This window comes from Equus przewalskii, chromosome 25, assembly GCF_037783145.1.
Source record: "Equus przewalskii isolate Varuska chromosome 25, EquPr2, whole genome shotgun sequence".
Lineage (NCBI taxonomy): Eukaryota > Metazoa > Chordata > Mammalia > Perissodactyla > Equidae > Equus > Equus przewalskii.
Window position 1 is genome coordinate 42,068,173 of NC_091855.1, and position 20,182 is coordinate 42,088,354.

A 20,182-nucleotide genomic window follows, 5' to 3' on the forward strand; every position below is an offset into this window, starting at 1 on the left:
ATCCCTCCATCTATCATCCATTCATCCACACATCCATCCACCCATCCATCCATCTATGCATCATCCATCAATCTATCCATCCATTCATCTTTCATCTGTCCATCATCCATCCATCCATCCATCATGTATTCACTCAACAAACATGCCCTGGGCCCTTGCTACATGGCCAGGACACAGAAGAGAATCAGACATGCGCTGAGGCCTCCAGAGCCTTCCCACCACTTCCCACTGCATAAAGTGGCTCACTGGCATCTAAAGCTGAGCATGACAGAGGCCGAGTTCTGAGGAGTAAATAAAATCAATGTGAAACCACTTTGAAAGTTAAAAGCACAATTAACGCATGTGTTCCGCCTGTAAGGACAATTGTTGAGTGCTTCCCAGGGCCCAGGCCACGAGGTGGCTTCCTCTTTGCAGTGTATGGGAATGGGAAGGGGCAGCATAGAGCGTCTACCACGCCCCAGATGACTGTGGGACACAGTAATTCAATTACTGCTGTCTTCCATTAGTGGAGGTGTCAGTTCAAATCCTTGTCTCTCCACCAGACCAGGAACTCGCAGAGGAGGGAGGGCGAGTTATCCTTACTCAATTAATCAATTACACCCTTGCTCAGCATCTGCAGCCTCTCCACCTGGAAACATCCTCGAGTCTCTCCCATCTTTAAATGCAGACACACACACAGACACAGACACACACACACAGATGCACAGAGACACAGACACACACAGACACACACAGACACATACACAGACACACAGAGACACAGACACACATACAGACACAAACACAGACATAGACACACACAGATGCACAGAGACATAGACACACAGAGACACACACAGAGACACACACACACAGACGCACAAAGACAGATACACACACAGAGACACACATACAGACACACAGACACAGACACACACAGATGCACAGAGACACAGACACACACAGACACACAGACGCACAGAGACACAGACACACACAGAGACACACACAGACACACAGACGCACAGAGACACAGACACACACAGAGACATACATACAGACACACACAGACGCACACAGATGCACAGAGACACAGACACACACAGACACACAGACGCACAGAGACACAGACACACACAGAGACACACACAGACACACAGACGCACAGAGACACAGACACACACAGAGACATACATACAGACACACACAGACGCACACACATGCACAGAGACACAGACACACACAGAGTCACACAGACACACACACAGACACACACACAGACACACACACAGACACACAGAGACACATACACACAGACGCACAGAGACAGACACACACACAGACACAGACACACACAGATGCACAGAGACACACACAGAGACACACACAGACACATACACAGAGACACACACACCATTTTGCAAAATGAAGCTCTTTGCTGCCTCTCCTCTCTCTTCCTGTTCACAGCCCCGGTTTATCTCCTCCAACACCTCACCTCCTACTCACTCCACAGCCCTCTGCAGCCTGCCCTGTTCTGCCCCAGAGGCACCCACCTAACCCGCCCCGGTGGCTGCCTCTCCGCCTTGGTCTTAACTGACGTCCCAGCAGCATTGGGGACCAATGGCCACTCCTTCCTCACTCTCTTTTCTCTGTTGCTCCCTGGGATTCCTCTCTGCTTTTATAAAGATGAAGATTTGAGAGTGTTCAGGGATGTCAGTGAAGGAGCCAGTGGGACAAAGGGAGCTGGAGAGGTAATGGGGTAACAAGATGACAGGAAGCTGCCGGCTCTGGTCCCCACCTGTTTTCTGGCAGCTTCTGTGTCCTCTGTGAACTCTTCTCCTTTCCTATTCCTTAATGCTGTGGCATGATGGGGCTTCCTTCCCCACCAAATCTCATCATTCCCCTCCACTCTCCATCACGGTGCACTGCCACCCCGGGGGCACGGCTCCCAGCCCTGAGCTCCCTGCCGAGTCCCAGCTGCCGTCCTTGCATCTCAGACTCCACACAGCCCATGCCCACCTGCACCTCTCCCACCCCGGGCCATGCTCCTCCATCCGCTCGAGCCATCGTGGTTGCAGGCTGTGACCCAGGCAGCGGGCCATGTGCACGGGTGAAAAGTCAGAGCTGAGGAAAGTCACATGGGGAAACTGAGGCCCCAGAGAGAAGGGCTTGGCCCAAGATCACCCAGGGCCCCACCCAAATCCTCACCCTGGCCCACAGCAGGGGTTCTGCCCACGTGGCATCCTCACAGATGCCAGCCTCCCCTGCCCAGGCCGAGGATGTGTCTCAGCTCATGTGGAGGTTTGGGGGCTCCCGGCACGTGTGGCCTGGTGAGGTCCTTCCATTCCAGAAGCCGTCAGCTGGGCACTGCTTCAGGCCAGAATGCATCCCAGTCAGTGAGGGCCTGGGGCATGAGGCCTGGGCTCCAGCCCGGGGACCTGGGTTCAAATCCTAGTTCTGCCCCAAAGAGGCCTCTCCAGCCTCAGTTTCCCTGACTGAGAAGGGGACAGTTGGGTTTGATGATGCTGTAGGTTGTGTGGGCTCTTGTCCTTTTGTCCTTCTGCCCTGCTCTGTGCCCCTGGAGGCCCACCCACACACCTGCGACAGCTGTCTGCCCTGTGCTCCCAGCTGGACGAGGTCCGGGACAGCCGGGCCGGAGGGGTCCCCGTGGTCTGGAGCCTCCTCCACCAGAGGTGGCGCTCAACCCCACCCTCTCTGCCGGCTCTCTCAGCTTCCAGTTGGGGCGCCGGCCTCCCCCCTTGCCCCATAGGCCCCCGGGGGGTGCCTAGGCCTGCTGTTACCCCTCCACTTTCCTCACACCCCACCCACATCTCTGTAAATAGCCCTTTATTAAACTCTCTCCACATTCACCATCTTGTGCGTGCCATCTGTTTCCTGCTGGGACCCTGCCTGAATCCTGCTAGCCTCCCCAGCCCTCGGGTTCAAGTCTCCTTGTTAACTCAAGCTGTCAGGGGGGAAGGACGAGCTGGGCACAGATCCCCAGGAGAGGATCGGAGGTGCTGGATCAGGGTGGTGGGCCTGGAGGATAGCGTTCAAGGAACCCGGATGGCGATGGACCCTGCCCGTCCCTTGGCAGCTTGCCCAGAGCTTCCCCATCCTGCCTGTATCATCGGGACCCTATTTCAGAGGCGCGGCAGGGCCAGACCCTGAGCACCTCCTAAGGCCCAGTGCGGGGCAGGGGCTTCCAATTCATACCCCTGCAAGACTTCTCCAAGGAGGGGTGCAGCTACAGCCCCCCAGGGGAGTGGGCAGCGGCCCAGGGAACCTGAGCCAGCTTCCCAAGCTCACCCACCACCCACCCCAGTGCCCCTCCCTTCCACCCCTCCGCCTTGTGCAGAGAAAACACAAGAAAACAACAAATGCAAGATTGCTTCCCCATCTTCTTTAGTAAGCAGGAAAAAAAAACCCCAACCGGGGTGAGAATGTGCTGGCGGGGTCCCCTCCACGCCCGCCTGGATCAATGGGGCTCCGGTTGCGGGCCGTGGACAGCGCAGGCTGCTGCCCACCGCTCGTGGAGGGAAGGCAGACGGAAGTAAAACACAACCAGAAATAATTGGCCCATCAGAGAGAAGCAGCAGAACGGCGCTGAAAAGAAGCTCCTCTGCAGGCTGGAGGCAAATCTTCGCAGGGAAGAGGGGCTCCCCGGCCTTTGAAAGACCATTTCCCATCCCCAAGTTGCCCCCATTCCTGCCAAGTGCTTCCTCATCGATTCCCCAATAAGATGGTGCAATTCATTCTGCAAATACTTAATGAGAACCCGCCGTGTACCTAACTCTGAGCACGCAGCCTGCCAGAGCTGGGATGGGTTTGGGTAGGACGGGGCCCCTTCCTCCCTCCCTCCTTCCCTCCTTCTTTCCCTCCTTCCTTCTTTCCTTCCCTCCCTCCTTTCTCCCTCCTTCCCTCCCTCCCTCCTTCATTCTTTCCCTCCCTCCCCCCTCCCCCTTCCGTCCTTCCTTCCTCCCTCCCTCCCTCTCTCCTCTCCACCTCCCTTCTGTGAAGAGTTTAAGTAGGGCTGTGCTCTGGACAAACATGCATTTAGAAAACTTCTCTCTGACTTCTGCCCTGCAAAACCCCTGGGAGTTGGGAGGCCTGGAGTCTGGCGGCTTGGACCACGGTGGTGGGGCTAGGACAGGGGTAGGGAGTGGCTAGGAGGGCCCCTGGGGAGGTGCAACCCCAGGACTTGGGGCCTGCGTGCACATGGACAGGGTGAGGCCAAAGGAGGAAAGAGTTCGAGTTGGCCTGGGCAGCTGCAGGGTGGCCTGCAGGATGACAACGGGGGTGAGCATTTCAGAGGGACCTCCAGGGAGATGCTTCGGGGGCAGTGGGGCTCCCAGCTGGGCACCAGCTTTGGAGCAAGAAGTCAGAGAAAGCTGGATTCCACGGTAAGGACCTGCCAGTGGCTAGGCAGGCCAGAGGCCAGGGCAGGAGGAAGAAGGGGAGAGAGTGAAGGAGAGAAGGCGGTCAGCCCAGCAGGCAGCCTTGTTTTCTCCAATTCCCTCACACCGAAGCAGTAAAGAGAGGACCCCCACCCCCCAGTCCCAGCTAGACTCCTATTCTTGCGACATGATGTTTTCTGTTTTGAGTCTGTGGGCTTTCTGGTCAGATCCCTTTAAATGAGGAATCCCAGGGGTTCCTCAAAGCACTGTTTACCATCAACTTTTGCAGTCACCCTGTGGGGCTCCAGGCCCCAACATTCTAGTCTTGCTCTGCCAATGATTTGCTGTGTGACCTAGGGAGAATTGCTCAGCCTCTCTGGGCCCCAGCATCAAGTTCTGTGGCTCATAGAGGAGCCCCACAGGTGGAGAGAGAGGAGGAACTGACATTTCTGTGCAGGGATCAAATTAAGGCCCATCGTAAAAGGCCAAACTTGAGCATGGGTACCAAGCAGCCCCCGTGTGTGTTAGGTCGGGGGAGCTGGGGTCTGCTGGGCTCGGCTTCGCCTGCCCCCCATCCCTAGCTGGAGCGTGGCTGAAGAAAGCCGGGTAGGGCCTCTGGAGGCGCGCAGCATCACCATAGGAACAGACGCACGAAGAGCAGCGCGGAGGAGCCAGGCGCTGGGGGAGGTGGGCAGGGGCGGGTGACAGTGAGGGGCTGCTGGCTGTGGTCTCAGTGCAGCTGCCCCTACCTTCCACATTCCCAGTAAAAGAACTAGAGGCCCTGCTGGGGAGAGAACAGGGTTGGGGCACCACTGTCCTCTCAGGGATACTCTCCCCAGGAAGCCCAGTTGAGGGGGTCAGCAACCATGGAACCCAGAGATCAGAGGTAGCGAGAGGGCACGGGCTGGAGAGGGCCACACGGCTGAGACCAGTTGCTAGGACACACGATCTTTCCGAGGGGCCCATAGTAACCCTCCGAGAACACTCTGTGCCTCGTTCATTTATTCATTAATTCACTTAATCCACAAACACCTCGTGGGCAGCCCTGCAGGGCTGAGCAAGACGCTCCTGGCCCCGCCGAGGTCACACACACGTGCAAAATCCATTAACACCAGGCGAGAAGACGTCAGGCGAGAAGACGTGTGTGTTCGTGTTCGGGGTGGATGGGGGTGCTGGGAGTGGCTGGGAGGAGGCCACAGGCTCCCCGGCTTCCAGTCTCAGGCCGGGACCCACCCCGGGCAGGGCAGGGGCTGGGAGGACCTCAGAGGAGGACTGCAGGGAGGAGTGAACCCCTGGCGCCCTGAGCTGTCCCAGGGCCCTGCTTGGGGTGTGGGGCAGCGCCTTCCTTTGCGAGGGATCCCTAATGCCCAGGATGGAGTAAGACGCCGAAAACACTCTTTTGAATAAGATTGAATGAAAATGCTAATGCTTTCTTACAAATAAGAGAATAAATATAGTACAGGAACATCTTAGATTCCTCGAGAGCTGTGTGTTTCCACATCCCTGAACTTGACAGGTGCGGCAGGCCGAACCGTGACGCGTGGTTTCCTATTTACAGACCCAGACACGGAGACGGAGAGAGGTTATGATTCTGCCAAGGTCGCCCCGAAAACTCCTAAGGTGGGGCCAGGATGGGGGCCCTTCTTCCCGGGGCTCAGGGCTCAAGAAGATGGCTTCTTCTGTGGCTAAGGAGATCCCCTGTTTCTGCTGGACCGAGGGGCACTTTGCTGGCGCCTCTGAAGGTTCAGCTGGCCAGGCCCTCCTGGGACGGTGGCGGGCGGGCACCGCAGGGATGGGTGGGGGTGGCTCCGCTCCACTCCCGGGACTCCGCACAAGTTTGGGCAAGATGTGTTCGTTGGTTGACCCGGGTATGAGAGAAGGGGGATTCATGTTCTCTGGACTGTTTGCCAGCATAGGGGAGGCCATAGAACATTCAAGAATAGTTAAGAGGGATTTATATCCAAAATGCAGAAAGTTTTGTCACTTTCTTTCTCCAGCCTAACTCTGCCCTCGTCACAGTGAACAAGCCACACTCTAACCATCTCACCCGTGCACGTGTGCACACGGAAATCCTGTGACGGTATGCCCTGGAGAACTCCTATGCACACCCTTGCACACACAGCTGGACGCCCCTCCAGGAAGTGCTGAACCCCCCTCCCCTCACATGCCCAGCTCCCCCTTTGCTGCCCTCCTTCCCAGCATGCACACCCCTGCATCTCAGCGGTCTGTAAGCACCCATCTCCCCAACCCTTGAACTCCTGGAGGTGAGGGACCACCCTGGGACCCGTCATTGTCCACCCTGCTTCCCCAGCAGAGCCTCAGGCACACAGTAGGAGCTCAGCCAATGCCGAGCGGATGAAAGACTACATTTAAAGAGGAGAGCCTCCGTTTTATGGAAAATTAACTTCTGGGAATTTCTGATGAATGAAGAATTATTGTACTTTTTGCCAAAGCCTGCATCGACAGGCTAAGTGATGAAAAGACTCCTTTTTCCTCTGGCCCTGATTTCCTCCCTCCTGAGTGGGGGTGAGTTTACCTACAAGGTGTGGGGGCGGCGAGGAGAGCCGTTATTAACCCCTCCGGAGACCCCAAGAGCGCCCCACGCCCACAGCATGACTCAGTGGCACCCTTTGAGAGGAAAATTTGATTGATGACGTGGACAATTAGACTTGTGAACCTGACATCCATGTCGATTCCAATGGCGAGAAAGGAAGCGAGAAAATCTATTTTTGAATGCTACCGTCGATGATGAGAAATTGGTTCTGTTTGGGGAAGAGCTGCCACCCCACAGCATCAACACTAAATATGGACACGTATTTACCGCGTCCCCCGCCTCGTCTGCCCTCTTGTATTTTTCCCTCATCCAGCACATGGCGGGGCCCGGAAGCTGCTCCTCCTCTGCAGTGTCACATGCAGGCCCCCGTCTGCGGCCCGCAGCCCCGAGAGCCCTGCGCCATGGGCCCGGGGCCGTCACGTGCCTCTCCAGGCCCCGCACGAGGCCGGGAGTGGAGCGTGAGCCTCCACGGCCATGGTTGCCCGCCAGCTCCGCTGAGCGCACCGCCACTCCAGACTGAAGAGGCCTCTCTCTCATTGAACTTGAAACCGAGCCGTCATGTTCTCGGGCCTACATGTGCTCGGGTGGGCCTCTCGTTTCCCTGCATCCTCCACCCCCGGGGACGCCCTCCCCTGGGCAGAAAAATGGAGAATTTCTCTCTCTAAAGATGGACTTTAGCTCGGGGAAAGAATCGGAATCGTCGCAGCTGTGCATCTCTTGGGGGTTTGCATGAAGCCCTCACAACCCCCTAGGTGGGTGAACGGTGCCCCCATCCAACGCGGAGGGCAGGGCCTAGAGGCCCCTGGGGTCTTCCCTCTCTCCCCCTGTCCTGCTCGCTGTCACCACTGTGGAGGCCCAGCAGACCCTTGGGATCCCAGCACTGCTGCTCATTAGCTGCACACCTGCGTCAGGGGCTTCCCACCTCAGTGTGCTCATCTCTGAAATGAGCCTTGCACTCCTGGCCCAGCCTGGCTGTGAGGAGGCCCAGCTCTGTGCAGTTAACTGGGAGTCTAAGTCCGAGGGGGTGGTCACAGGGAGGCAGAAAAGGCAGCTCCTCCTTGTCTGTCAGCCTCCTGACCCAGAGACTGAGGCCTCACGGTGGGAGATCCCTGCCCCGCCATCTCTAGGACCTTTCTGGAGCTCTAGTCAGGCCACCTGAGTCTTCGGACAGCGGCCCTGCCTTATGAAATGAGCAGTCCCTTTGGGAGACGCTCCCACTCGGGCAAGACCAGGGAGCTGCATCCTCTCCTTGAGGGAGGATGGATGGTGCCCGGTGTTTGGGCGGGCGGAGGGGGGATGAGGGCTCTTTGGAGTCCTTGCTGGGGCTCAGCTCCCCTGACTGTATAATGTCCCGCTAGGACTGGACCAGTGGGGGTGCAGTCACCTCCCCAAACTGCGACCCAGTCTGGGCAGAAACAAAGCCTCAGGCTAGGAGATTCTCAACTGGGGGGGGGGGGTGTAGAGCAGTATGCCAAGGTGGGGCTGAAGCCCCACTAGCCGCCTTGCCCTGCTGTGCATGCCCCAGACTAGCTGTCCCAGAGCCTCCTCCAGCTGGATCCTGCTGGGCTTCCCTGATCAGCAATTCTGTCTTGAATTGAGGGCCAAGAGGTCTGGTGCAGGCTGGGGGCAGCTGAGTTAGTGTTTGGGGGGAGGGGGAAGAGGAGCGGGAGGGAAAAGGGGGGAGACAATCTCGGAAAACCTTCGCTCATCACTAGCTCCCTTGCTGCCCCCAAGGAGCCGGCCTCTGAGCAGAAGGAACAGAGGACCACTTTCCCCACTCCTGCTCGCTGGGGGCTGGGGCCGTGGGCAGAGCCAATGGGTGTGGCAGAGGGAAGGGGCCGAGCTTGAAGTCCAGGCCCTGCCTTTCCATCCAGCCCTGTGTTTGGCAGGGGTCCCTGCTACCTGTGCAGACCACCTGCCGTGCTGCCATGCCGGGATGACCCGTGGGCCCAGTGTTTCCGAGGGTGGGGCCTGCCTGCCTCCTCTGTGATCCCAGGGGCCTGTACTTCAGAGAGGAGGAGAGGAGGGGAGAGAAGACGGGGAGCGGGGGAGGGATGCGAAGATAGAGGGGGCTGTCCTGACTCCTCCAGCCCTGCGCTCCCCAGCCCCCAGGGTCTGCTTGCAAACAGCAGGCAGTGGCCGACTTCTCCCCAAGGGACCCGTTTGGCATTTTCATGCTTTCTGTACAGCCTTGAAGCCTGTGACAGTCACCAACCTCCCCTCCCCACGGCTCCTAAGCTACCCTTTCTCAGTGTCTGCTTGCTGAAAGGAAACCTTCGGTCTCCTGAATTTACAAACGCTGTGTTGAGACTAGAGCAAACTGAGAGAAAGCTCCAGGCTTACAGGACCTGGCAGGCAGGAAGCCCCCTGCAGCAGCCCTGTGGGGGCTCTGGAAGGGGCTGCATCAGAAGGACCCTGCCCCCCCTCCAGCTCTCTCTAGGGTGGCAGCTGTTGGAGGAAGGACAGGAAGGGGCCAACCTTGTAAGTACAGAGGTTTTTTGCTTATGAAAACCCGAGTTCCATTGGGGACAGGTGTGGCATCCCTGTTGGTAGACAAGGAAAGGGCTCGGAGGGGAAGTGACTGGCCCAGGGCCCTCAGGAGGCAGGGATGGAGCCAGAAGGTGCCAGCCGCCCAAGGGAGTGCTCCTGCAGCTGGAGCCGGACATCTGGAACCAGATGTCCTGGGGTGAGACCGCCCTTCCCAGGCCTTCCCTCTGGTCCCCAAACTGAGGAGGTCAGCAGTGGGAAGGGACCCGGTGGGGAAGGGGAGGGGTCTACATGGGGGAGAACTCAATGGCCCTGGGCCCCCCCTTGGCGCTCCATGCAGCCCACAGCGCACCTCATGACTAGATCTGGAGGGGGGCCCTCGCCCCAGCCTCTCTGCTCCGAGACCCTGCCCTCCTCAGCCTCTGCTGAGAGCCCAGCCGTTCCTATCTTGGATGCTGAGGTGAGGGTCCTGGGAGGGAAGAGAGGAGGGGGTCGGAGAAGCTGGGGGGGTCTCCAGACCTGCAGCCTCTCTCCTTGTGGCCCAGGGGCCTTGAGCAAAAGACCTTCGTCTCCAGGCTCAGTCTCTTCCTTGAGAAAAAGGGTCTGTAAAGAGAGTCGGGTAAAAAGAGGGGGGCACGGGGCAGGGTGGAGGGAGGCACCTGGTCAGGGCCGGCCACCAAGTGTCCACTCCCTCCAGACTGTTGCCAGAGCCATCCCCAACAGCCCCCCCTTCTGGGTCTTCTGCAGAGAGCACCAGGGAAGGGGCGCCCGCCACGAGGGGTGGAGGCTTCCCCTCCAGCCTCCACGGAGCCCGCCCAGCGCAGCGCAGCTCGGGGCCTCCCTCCAGTCCCCCACCCTCCCGCAGCCACCCTCCCGCATGCAGACTTAGGGTCTTAGGGTCAGTGTGCCTGGGGGCTCTCCGTGGCCTGACTTCCCACACCCATCCCGAGGACAGCAGTTGTGTCCTTAAAACTGCCAGGGCCCCGACAGATGGCCCGAAGGTTGAGGCCCCCCATCCCAGGGTCAAAGTGGCAGAGACCACCCCCCCAGCACTGTGGGAAAGGGGAGGCCACAGAATGGAGAGGCCGGGAAATGGGTGGGCACCCACTCCCTGCACCCGGGATCTAGATACACACTAGTCTGTGCAAATGAAGCACACACAAATGACCCACCTAGAGGTCATGACCGGAGGCGCCCTTCCCCAAGAGGTTCAACACCATTAATCCCCTCCACTGCCCCCCGCCCCACCTAGTGCTCCTTCCCCGTGGTCCTGAACCCCCCTGATCCAGACAGGACTGGAAGAGGGCTGCCAGGCAGACTGTGTAGCTCTAAGCCCCAGGGGGCCAAGGCAGGGCGTCTTTCCAGGGAGCGCTTTGGACGGGGAGGGTCTCTGGTAGGGTCGGCATCCCGCAAGCCCCACACCCCTGTGCACCACTGACCGGGGGCTTCCAGTGGGTCTGGAACACGTGCTGAGTGCCTGGTGTGCAACTGTGTATGAGTGTGAGCACACTGTGAGCTTGCCCACACGTGTCACTGCCGGCAAAGGTGGATGGGATCAGCTGTGTGTGTGTGCGTGTGTTGGGTGACTGTATATGTGTGTATATGTATACGAGCGTGTATCCAAGAGGCTGTGACCTGCGAGTTGTGGGGATGGGGTATGTGGCTGCACACATGAGAGTTGGTAGTTCATGTTTCAGCATGACCGAGGCCCTGGCCGTGTGTGCCAGCCTGTGGGTGGGTGGACGTGACTGAACATGTGCCAGGGGGGTTGTATGTTTCCAAGTGGATTCGCATGTTCAGGTGTGCTCGTGGCTCTGCACACGCCTCAGTTGGACCAGGACACACGATGAAGGATGCCCTGGGTTTCATAACTGTCTGCTGGCCTCTGCATGCCTGTGATCGAGCATGTGGCACTCAGACTGTTTCTATAACATGCGATTGCGTTGCAGTGTGTGTGTGTGTTGTAGGGTGTGCCTGGGTCGCAGTGTGTGTGTTGCTACAAGTGTCTGCATTTTCCTGCGTCTTTAGGGCCGGTGAATAAGGCTTTTCATAAGTGTTTTTCTGGGTGCGTGTGTGATTACGTGCGTATTCTACGTCTTTCGAGCGTGCACTTGTTTTTCTGGGTGCATGATCCGTGGCCTGTGTGCTCGGGACCTTGGCGAGAAGTGTTTTGGTGTTTCTGTGCGCGTTTCTGTATTCCGCGTGTGTCCTCGCGTCTTCCTGGGGTCTGCGGCCCAGCGCGTGTTCGCTTCATGCGACTTGTCCTAAGCGGGCCGTGTGTGCGCGCCCGTGTGCCGTCCTGTGTGCGCAGCGTATGCTAAACGTGCGCAGGCTACCTGTGCCCGTCTAGCCAAGAGTGCGCCGTGGGCGCGAGCGGGCTTCCGGGCGCGCAGGGTGGGGGGCGGCCCGCGAGGGGCGGGGGGTCACCGGGACTGGCCGGCGCCGGCCCCGTGCGCGCGGAGGCGGGGGCGGGGGGCGGGGGCCGCGGGGGGGGCGGCGGTACGAAAAGGGCGGCGCGCGCGGCGGCGGCGGCAGCTCGGCGGCGGCGGCGGAGAGCGCAGCGCAGCCCGGTGCAGCCCTGGCTTTCCCCTCGCCGCGCGCCCGCGCCCCCTTCCGCGTCCGCAACCAGAAGCCCAGCGCGGCACCCGGAGCCGGACCTGCCCCTGCGCCGCTCCCGGGACCGCGACCCCGACCGCCCCGCGATGACCGCGACCGCAGCCCTCCTGCCCGTCCTCTTGCTCCTGCTGGCCTTCGGCCGCAGTGCCCATGGTGAGCCCCCCGGCGGTTTGGCTCGCGCCCCCTCTGGGGAAGCCTGCGACGCCCCCCGCCGCCGGTGCCCCGCGCGCCCCGTCCCATGCGCCCCAACTCCCGCCCGTCCCGCCTAACCCTAAGCCCCGCGCTGTGCCTGCCTCGCCCTCCCTGCCACCCTCGCATGCCAAGCCCGGCCCTGGGGTCCCGGGGACAGGGGAGGTGTGGGACCCCCGCCCCTTCTCGCGCCGCAGAAGTGGCCTTCGCAGGGGTGTCGGTGCGCTGAGAGAGGAGATGTGGAGGAACGAGATGATGCTGGGGAGTCCTGTGTGAAATGCTCTGGGGTGCAACTTTGGGGTGCCCTGTGTGCGCGTTCGGGAACAGGTCTGTGAGGGCAGTGGGGGTGACTTGGCCGTCGTGGACCCAAATTCCCCACCAGGAGCCCAGCCCGAGCCCCTCCTGCGTCGCGCGTCTCTAGGTGAGGGGCTGCGACACCTCTGTCTGCAGCAGCCATCTGTCTCTGACAGTGAGTGAATTGCCCCCTTCCCGCAGTGCCCCCCGCCCCCACTGCACCAGTGGTTATGGAGGGGGCTGTCTGGAAGGCTGGAGAGCCGGTTGAAGTAAATGCACACAGTAGGTGCCTGTTAAAGTGTCAGAATCTCTGAACAGTGTCAGAATTGCAGCAGGCTCTGAAAAACCATTGCGTGTCTTTTTAATATGAGGTCTAGGGTAGGGGAGATGGGGGAATTTGACCTGGGTGCCTGGTTTCGCTGGGATTAACCTTTAAAACAACGCAGACGCCTTACCTGCGAGCCCACCAGGTGAACCTGTCTGGGCTCTCCCAGAGTGGAAGACCTCAAAATCTGCTCCCCATTTAGCTCACTTTGCAAAAGCGAGGGTTTCGCTGAGTGCCCCGGGGCTCAAAATCTCCCTATCCACCGTCCCCCCACCCCCACTTTTAGGATGTGAGGTTGCGTATTTTCTTTGGGGGAAATTGGGTGTCTTGATCTGCTCCTAGGAACTAGGTAGTGTACTGTGGTCACGCCACAACCAGGAACGTGGCAAAGATTTTCCTCCTGAGGGGGTTGATATGAAGAGCCTACTGTGTGCCAGCTGGTAGGACCACAGAGGGTCGTCAGCTCCTTTCAGGGAGGCTTCGGGCTGTGTGGGAGGAGACCAGCTTTGCCGTGACCTCTGGGGCCTTGCGGGGTGAATGGTGTAACCTTTCTCGTGCCTCAGGAGCTGAATGCTTCCCGGCCTGCCACCCCCAAAATGGATTCTGCGAGGATGACAATGTTTGCAGGTAATGGAGTGGCTCCCCAGAGGCAGCTTGAGGGGGCACAGAATCCTGGGGAGTCATAGTGTCAGGCAGAAAAAAATGGGGGGGCTTGGCTGCTGGGCTGCGCAAACAGCTTCCTTGCCCCTGCAGGAGACTGGTGGGGGGAAGAGGTGGGGGGTAGCCACAGCTCCTGTCTGTTTTTTCAGAATTGGGGTGCCCCCTTGCAGGGGGAGACCACTGCAGGCCACTGCGGCAAAACGCAGTGCTCTCTGAGGCTCTCAGGGACACCCCCCGACCCTGGTCTGTTCTGTGTAAGCTTTTCCCTTCGGGTGACTGGTCTTAGCTTCCTGGGACCCAGTGGTCTGGTAGTGTGCAAAGACCTCCCCAAGGGCTCTTGGTTCCACAGAAAGCAGAAGGAGCTCCCTCTCCACCCCTGCCCCCCCTCATATGTCCTCATCTCCCCCCACCTCCCGCAGGTGCCAGCCTGGCTGGCAGGGTCCCCTGTGTGACCAATGCGTGACCTTTCCTGGCTGTGTTCATGGACTCTGTGTGGAACCCTGGCAGTGCATTTGCGATGACGGCTGGGATGGGAACCTCTGCGACTTAGGTTGGCACGCGCCCTTGCCCACCCCCTCTGCCCCTCTGCCCCCAGCCACCTCCTCCCAGCTCGTGGCGGCCTCCCCTCCCACTCCCGCCTTATCCCCACACACCCAGAGCTCTGTATGGTAATGATCTGTTTATACACTTCCCGCTGGTGCCAGGAGCCTCCTCACAGGTAGGAACTTAATGTGCTCCCCTCGGCACCAGCACCGGCACCACACCAGCCCCGAGAAGGCCCTGGGGGGGGGGGGGGGGCGGGGCTGCCAGGGAGCTGCCTGTTGAATAAAGAGTCACAAAATAAACACACACCACACAGAGCTGAGAGGGTGGGGACCACAGACCTGTGCAGGTCACTGAGGCTCAGAGAGGGGACTCCGGAGGTCACACAGCTGAGCCTCCAAGAAATTCACACTCGATGCTGTTAAGGAGGCCACAAGAAACACATCAACACACACCCACACGCACACAAGCTGCTGGGGAGAAGGGGCCGCCAGGCCAGGGCCAGGGGCTGTGACTGAAGAGGTCAGGTGTAGGGGCAGGTGGGGCCGGCGAAGGCTGAGACGGGGTTACAGTGCAGATTGGTGTTATCTGTTGATTTCATTAATTTATGCAATCTTTGTCCTCTGTTACCCTGAGCAATTGAGAGTTGGCTGTCGCTGTGTTTTCGGGCTGCAAAATGTTTGTCTGAGCCCATTCTCGTTTGGCAAAATCTGCCCTGAAGCCCCAGCAAACTGAAGTCCTCAAAAAAATCTCCCAGCATTGCAGGCAGCTGCCACAGGGCCTGTCCCTGGGTCCCCAGCATCAGCAGAGACGAGTGGTACCAATAGGGAAACTGAGGCTCAGGGAGTAAAAGGGTCTGCTCAGGGACACATGAGAAGTCGGGAGAAAAGCCAGCTAAAAACCCCTCCCCCAGGCCCGGGAAGGGGTCCATGCTCCTCCGAGGTGGTTTCTGACACCCTCCCTTAAAGGAAAACCTGAGAGGGTATTGTTATCACCTGTGCCCCATAGAGCCAAGGCAGCGGGCTTTCAAACCCGAGCCCCCCACCTTGTCTCGGGTCCCCCCAGTATGGTGCAGGGCTTTGCTGCAGCTGAGTCATGCTCTGGCCCTCAGTGCGGCACCCTCACAGGCCCTTGGAGCTGTTTGGGGACCCCAGGGATCCCAGCAAAGGCACTCCGGGATCAGGGCTTCCAGCCTGGATCCCACCGTCTCTGGTATCTAAGCCTGGGACTCCTCCCTGGAGTTCTCCAGACAAAGGGTCCCCTCCCCACTGGGTTGACAGTGGCTTTCAGGAAATAGCCCTCGGGGTGACTGAGGGCCCTCTCCCCCTGCGCCCATCTTTGAGGCTGTCCTGGCCGCAGCTGCTGCCCCAGCAGAGACCCCCGGCCGCTTGATGTTTAATCCACCCGACTGTTTAGGGTGGAGGCCCAGGACGGGAGTGGGTGGGCTGCCCCTCGCTCACGAGGCCTGGCTCTGCCGGGAGAGCCGTGGGGTGGTCGCCAGCTATTCAGCTTCCGTGTAAGGTTCTGAGCGACAGGAGAGCCAGGAGCAGAGAATTAGGAGCCTGCCATGGGGCCTTCCCGTTACAAATCCTCTTTATGTTTCCTTGCACCGAGCGGGGCTCCCAGGGAACACCTCGTGGGCTTGGGATAGGCCATCAGCGCCGGCTTTTCCTCTCCGATTGATTGCCATCTCCCCTCCACGAGGGTGTGGGTCTCTTTAAAAGAGGGAAAGAACCTGCACATGTGTGGCCTCAGCACTGGGGAGCCCCCCCAAGTCTGCCTTAACTTGCTGCGTCTCTGGTTGGCCCAGGCTTTATATTTGGCAGGTGCAGGATCTGGAATCTAGAGAACCAAAGCTCAAAGCTGCCTCCGAGAGGGCCAGGGAGAGCCCCTTCTTTTATAAGTGGGGAAAGTGAGGCACAGAGTAGGGGGGAGCTGGACTCCACAGTCCGCTGGAGATGGGCGCAACAAAGGTCCCCTGCTCCGGCCCTGCCTGAGGCTGAGGTCTCCACTGTCAGAGATCCCGTGGCCCAGGCCGCTTTGTTCAGCTCGTCTCTGGCTGGCTGAGCCCCGGATAATGAAGTGTGCATGACGGGAGGTGCAACAAGGCGGTGGAAATATACCAGTGTGCATGGAAACCCGCGCTGACAGGAGAGCGCTCAATAGTTCTGATTTTGCTACCTTCCAAAGATGCAGCCTTTTTATCATGGACCCCCTTCGTTCAGACCCGAGAGCCAAATGAGAGACCACCAGGAGGGGGAGGCGGTCCTGGAGCTAAGTCAGCTTCCTCCATTCCCACCGGGGGTCTTTACATCTCGATTTCCCCCTGCCCGTCTTTGATGGAAGAGTCTGAAGGGCAGCTGATGTGTGTAACAGTTGGGCTGCGCTCGTCCCCCGAGTGGCAGGGCCCCCCACCAAACATGAGAAGCTGGACGTGAAAACTTGTCTGGGGGAGGCAGGCATGAGGGAATCTGGGCTCGGTGCACACTGTTTTTGGGGAGGGCGGGGGTCTGCAGTGAAGATCACGCTGCTGGACTTGAGGGATGAAAGGGTCCAGCTGTCCTGGGTTGCATGTCACTGAGCGGCCATCCCTTTCTGTCTCTGTGACCGACAGGGAAGCCCCTTCAGCTCCCCGAGCTGTTTACTCCCTTCAGGGTTTTGGGGGTGTCACTGCACCTTCTTCTCAGGACCCCACTTGGTGACCATTTGCAGTGGCCACAAGCAGAGACATCTAGGCAGCTTACTTGGGGTTCCCCCTTGACCAGGTGGAGGGGGTCTCCCTGCCACCACCCGGGGAGCTCCCCTTCCAGCCTCTGTCCCCTGCTGCCTCCCTGGAGGAGGGGGTAACAAGGTCTGGTTTCCTCTCCCCGCCAGACATCCGGGCCTGCGCCTCCACCCCCTGTGCTAACAACGGGACCTGCGTGAACCTTGATTCGGGCCACTATGAGTGCTCCTGCACCCCTGGGTTCTCCGGACAGGACTGTCAGAAGAAGGACGGGCCCTGCGCCATCAACGGGTGAGTATTGTCTCCCGACTGTGTGTGAACTGATGAATGCTGCCTTTGATTTCTGCTTCGCACCCCCAAAGACCCTTTCAGCCTCAGCCAGTCGGACCTGTTGCCTGACAAAGGCCAGGGTAAGTGCTCATCCCGCAGCCCCGTGGGGGGCTGCCCTGGATCAGGGTATTTATGGGGGAACGTGTCATTTCCATAATTTTTTCAAATGATCCTGAAGGCGATTTCATATTCCCCTGACGTTCCGAGTCCTGATGTGTGTGAGTGACAGTAGATTGGGACCGCAAATTGGAGCTCGAGCTGCATAATTTTCTAAAGACGACAACATGATAAGAGATCAGGGTTCGGCAGGCTGTTTGTGGAACCCACTCCCCACATTTTAGGGGGCGATTTGAGGGGAACTGGCAGGCTCTGTGGTTGGGTTTTCGGGGATGTCTTAGGAGGGAACTGATAGGCGGAGGAGGTGGGGAGACAGGGCTGCAGCCGGCATGGGGAGGGGATGGGGGACCAGCCGTAAAGCCAAGGGGTTAGAGTCCAGCTCTCAGCTACCCTCAGTGGCGAGGGGCTCTGGGACGTCGGAGTAGTGGGCACAACAGAGAGAAGGGCCACTGGCCCCTCTTGCACCTCCCTGAGTGGGCAGGGGCTGCTTTCTAGCAGCTTCGCCATTTCCGGCCCTTATCTGCTTAGTTACACTGAGCCCTCCGGCCTTCTCCAATGGGGCTTCCGTGGAGGCCAGGAGAGATCCTGACAGACACAAGAATTCAAACTGGAGCCCAGTCCTGGGCTGGCAACTGGGGGTGGGGGTGCCCCTGTCCTCTGGGGAAACAGGAGCTGAAATGCAGAACGAGCTCATCTTGACCCGGCCGTTCCAGGGCAGTGCAGAGAGCGCCCAGAGCTGGCGCGTGCTGCAGACGGGCATTCACGGGGGTCAGAGGAGAGGCGTGACACCCCAGCTTCGTGTCTGCTTGTTTGCCCAAAGGGGAAGTCCAGAGCAGGACCTTTAAAATATTTTGCTTTTCTCTCTAACAGACTTGAACCAGTCTGTCCAAATAGAGCCCAGGGCCCTTGAAATTCCTGCCCAGCCCAGGTCCTCGGCGGCCCTCACCCCTGAAGCAGCAATGCTGACTTCTTGGGCTCAGGGCCCCTTTCTTCCCTGGAGTTTTGGCATTTATCAGATGACAAAGGGCCTGCTCATTTAAAAGCACTTACGTTAAATGCTCTGTGTGCCCCGCTTGGAGCCAACAGCTTCGTCTGCAAGCTGTAGTTGGGTGAATGGGGCACTGTCGACCGGCCGGGCACAGACGCTGGCTCGAGCTGGCGCAGACGGACCGTGCGCTTCTCTCCCTCTGAGAGTCCCCAAGGCTTTCTCCCACAATAGCCGGTAGGCTCTCTCCACCGAAAATAAGAATAACAGTAGGAGGTGATGGTGAGGGGGGGTGAGTGATACCCTCGTTGGCTCTGCTGCAGTGGCCCGGGGACAGGGCTAAGAGAAGGGCTCGCTCCAGCCCTGCGTTATCACTAACTTTGCCTTCTCAGCCTCAGTTTCCCCACTTGTCCAGTGACTAACCGTCAGTCCTCTGGTCGGAGAGATGACGTAAGAGGCAGAAAAGGAGACAGGCCTTCTGGCCTGGGAGGTCAGGCCTGTTCCAGGTTGGCATGCCCCATACAGGTGTGCATCCCACCCTCGGACAGCCTGGGGCCCCTCTAGGCAGGGGTCACAGCGCTCGCACCTCCCTGGGCCTCCTGGCTGTCACTCAGTCACTCACCAGTGTGTTCTGAGCATCTGCCCTTTTGTCAGACCCGGGGAAGTTTGCGACATGGCGTGAGGGGAGCGGAGCACCTCTCCTTCCCCAGCACTGTCCCGGCCCAGCCCCCGAGGGCCCTTTACCGTGTGTCCCCCATTATCTTACAGTTCCCCCTGCCAGCACGGAGGCAGCTGTGTGGACGACGAGGGCCAGGCCTCCCATGCCTCCTGCCTGTGCCTTCCTGGCTTCTCGGGCAACTTCTGCGAGATCATGACCAACAGCTGCATCCCCAACCCGTGCGAGAACCAAGGCATCTGCACCGACATCGGGGGCGACTTCCGCTGCCGCTGCCCCGCCGGCTTCATGGACAAGACCTGCAGCCGCCCGGTGACCACCTGCACCACCGACCCGTGCCTGAACGGGGGCACCTGCCTGCAGCACAGCCAGGTGAGGTACGAGTGTCTGTGTAAGCCTGAGTTCACGGGCCCCCTCTGCGGCAAGAAGCGCGTGCAGAGCCCCCAGCAGGTCACCCGTCTGCCCAGTGGTTATGGGCTGACCTACCGCCTGACCCCGGGGGTGCACGAGCTGCCCGTGCCGCAGCCCGAGCACCACATCCTGAAGGTGTCCATGAAGGAGCTCAACAAGAGCACTCCCCTCCTCTCCGAGGGCCAGGCTGTCTGCTTCACCATCCTCGGCGTGCTCACCAGCCTGGTGGTGCTGGGCACCATGGGCATCGTCTTCCTCAACAAGTGCGAGGCCTGGGTGTCCAACCTGCGCTACCAGCACATGCTGCGCAAGAAGAAGAACGTCCTCCTGCAGTACAACAGCGGCGAGGATCTGGCCGTCAACATCATCTTCCCGGAGAAGATCGACATGACCACCTTCAGCAAGGAGGCTGGTGACGAGGAGATCTAAGCAGCGTCCCCCGCCCCCCGCCCCGGCCCCTCTATATCCTCGGGGCCCGCAGAGCTCACCCCATGCGGTCTGTTCTCATCTTTGTGGTGGGATTTGCTCTTTTGTGCCTACTCTGGTGAACGCTATGCTTAGCTATACTCTATCTCTGTGTTGCTGTGTGACAAATGCAATGCCAGAATCCTCCTTCTCTCTCTTAATGCATGATCAAAAAACTTAATAATAAGAATTTCATCTTTAAACAAGTAAAAGAAATAAGTATGTTATTCTAAATGCAAAAATTAAAAAAGACCAAAAAAAAACAAGGCAACTGAACCAGGATGCTGTGCCGACGCCCCCCCCTCCCGGGGCGGGGGTCTCGGCCGCGGGGTCCTCGTGAAACCGTTACGAGTGCTGTGCGTGACCAGCCACTGTGGAAGGGCCGAACTCTTTTCGTTCGTTAATTCTCACACGCCACATCCGACTCGC

General features: G+C 59.2%; 1 protein-coding gene across 3 annotated transcripts; it reads left to right on the forward strand.

Moving 5' to 3' along the window:
• The first annotated feature begins 11,909 nt into the window (after window positions 1–11,909).
• On the forward strand, window positions 11,910–19,969 carry DLK1 (delta like non-canonical Notch ligand 1). 3 transcript variants are annotated; one of them, XM_070593296.1, is made up of 6 exons: window positions 11,919–12,186; window positions 13,405–13,468; window positions 13,921–14,051; window positions 16,919–17,060; window positions 18,970–19,249; window positions 19,475–19,969. In XM_070593296.1, exons 1-6 carry the CDS (start codon window positions 12,120–12,122, stop codon window positions 19,715–19,717), a joined length of 927 nt encoding a protein of 308 aa, XP_070449397.1. In that variant the 5' UTR covers window positions 11,919–12,119; the 3' UTR covers window positions 19,718–19,969. The 3 variants fall into 3 exon arrangements, with proteins under 3 accessions (XP_070449395.1, XP_070449397.1, XP_070449396.1); XM_070593295.1 differs by having other exon boundaries at window positions 11,927–12,186; window positions 19,469–19,969; XM_070593294.1 differs by having other exon boundaries at window positions 11,910–12,186; window positions 18,970–19,969.
• The last annotated feature ends 213 nt before the right edge of the window (window positions 19,970–20,182 follow it).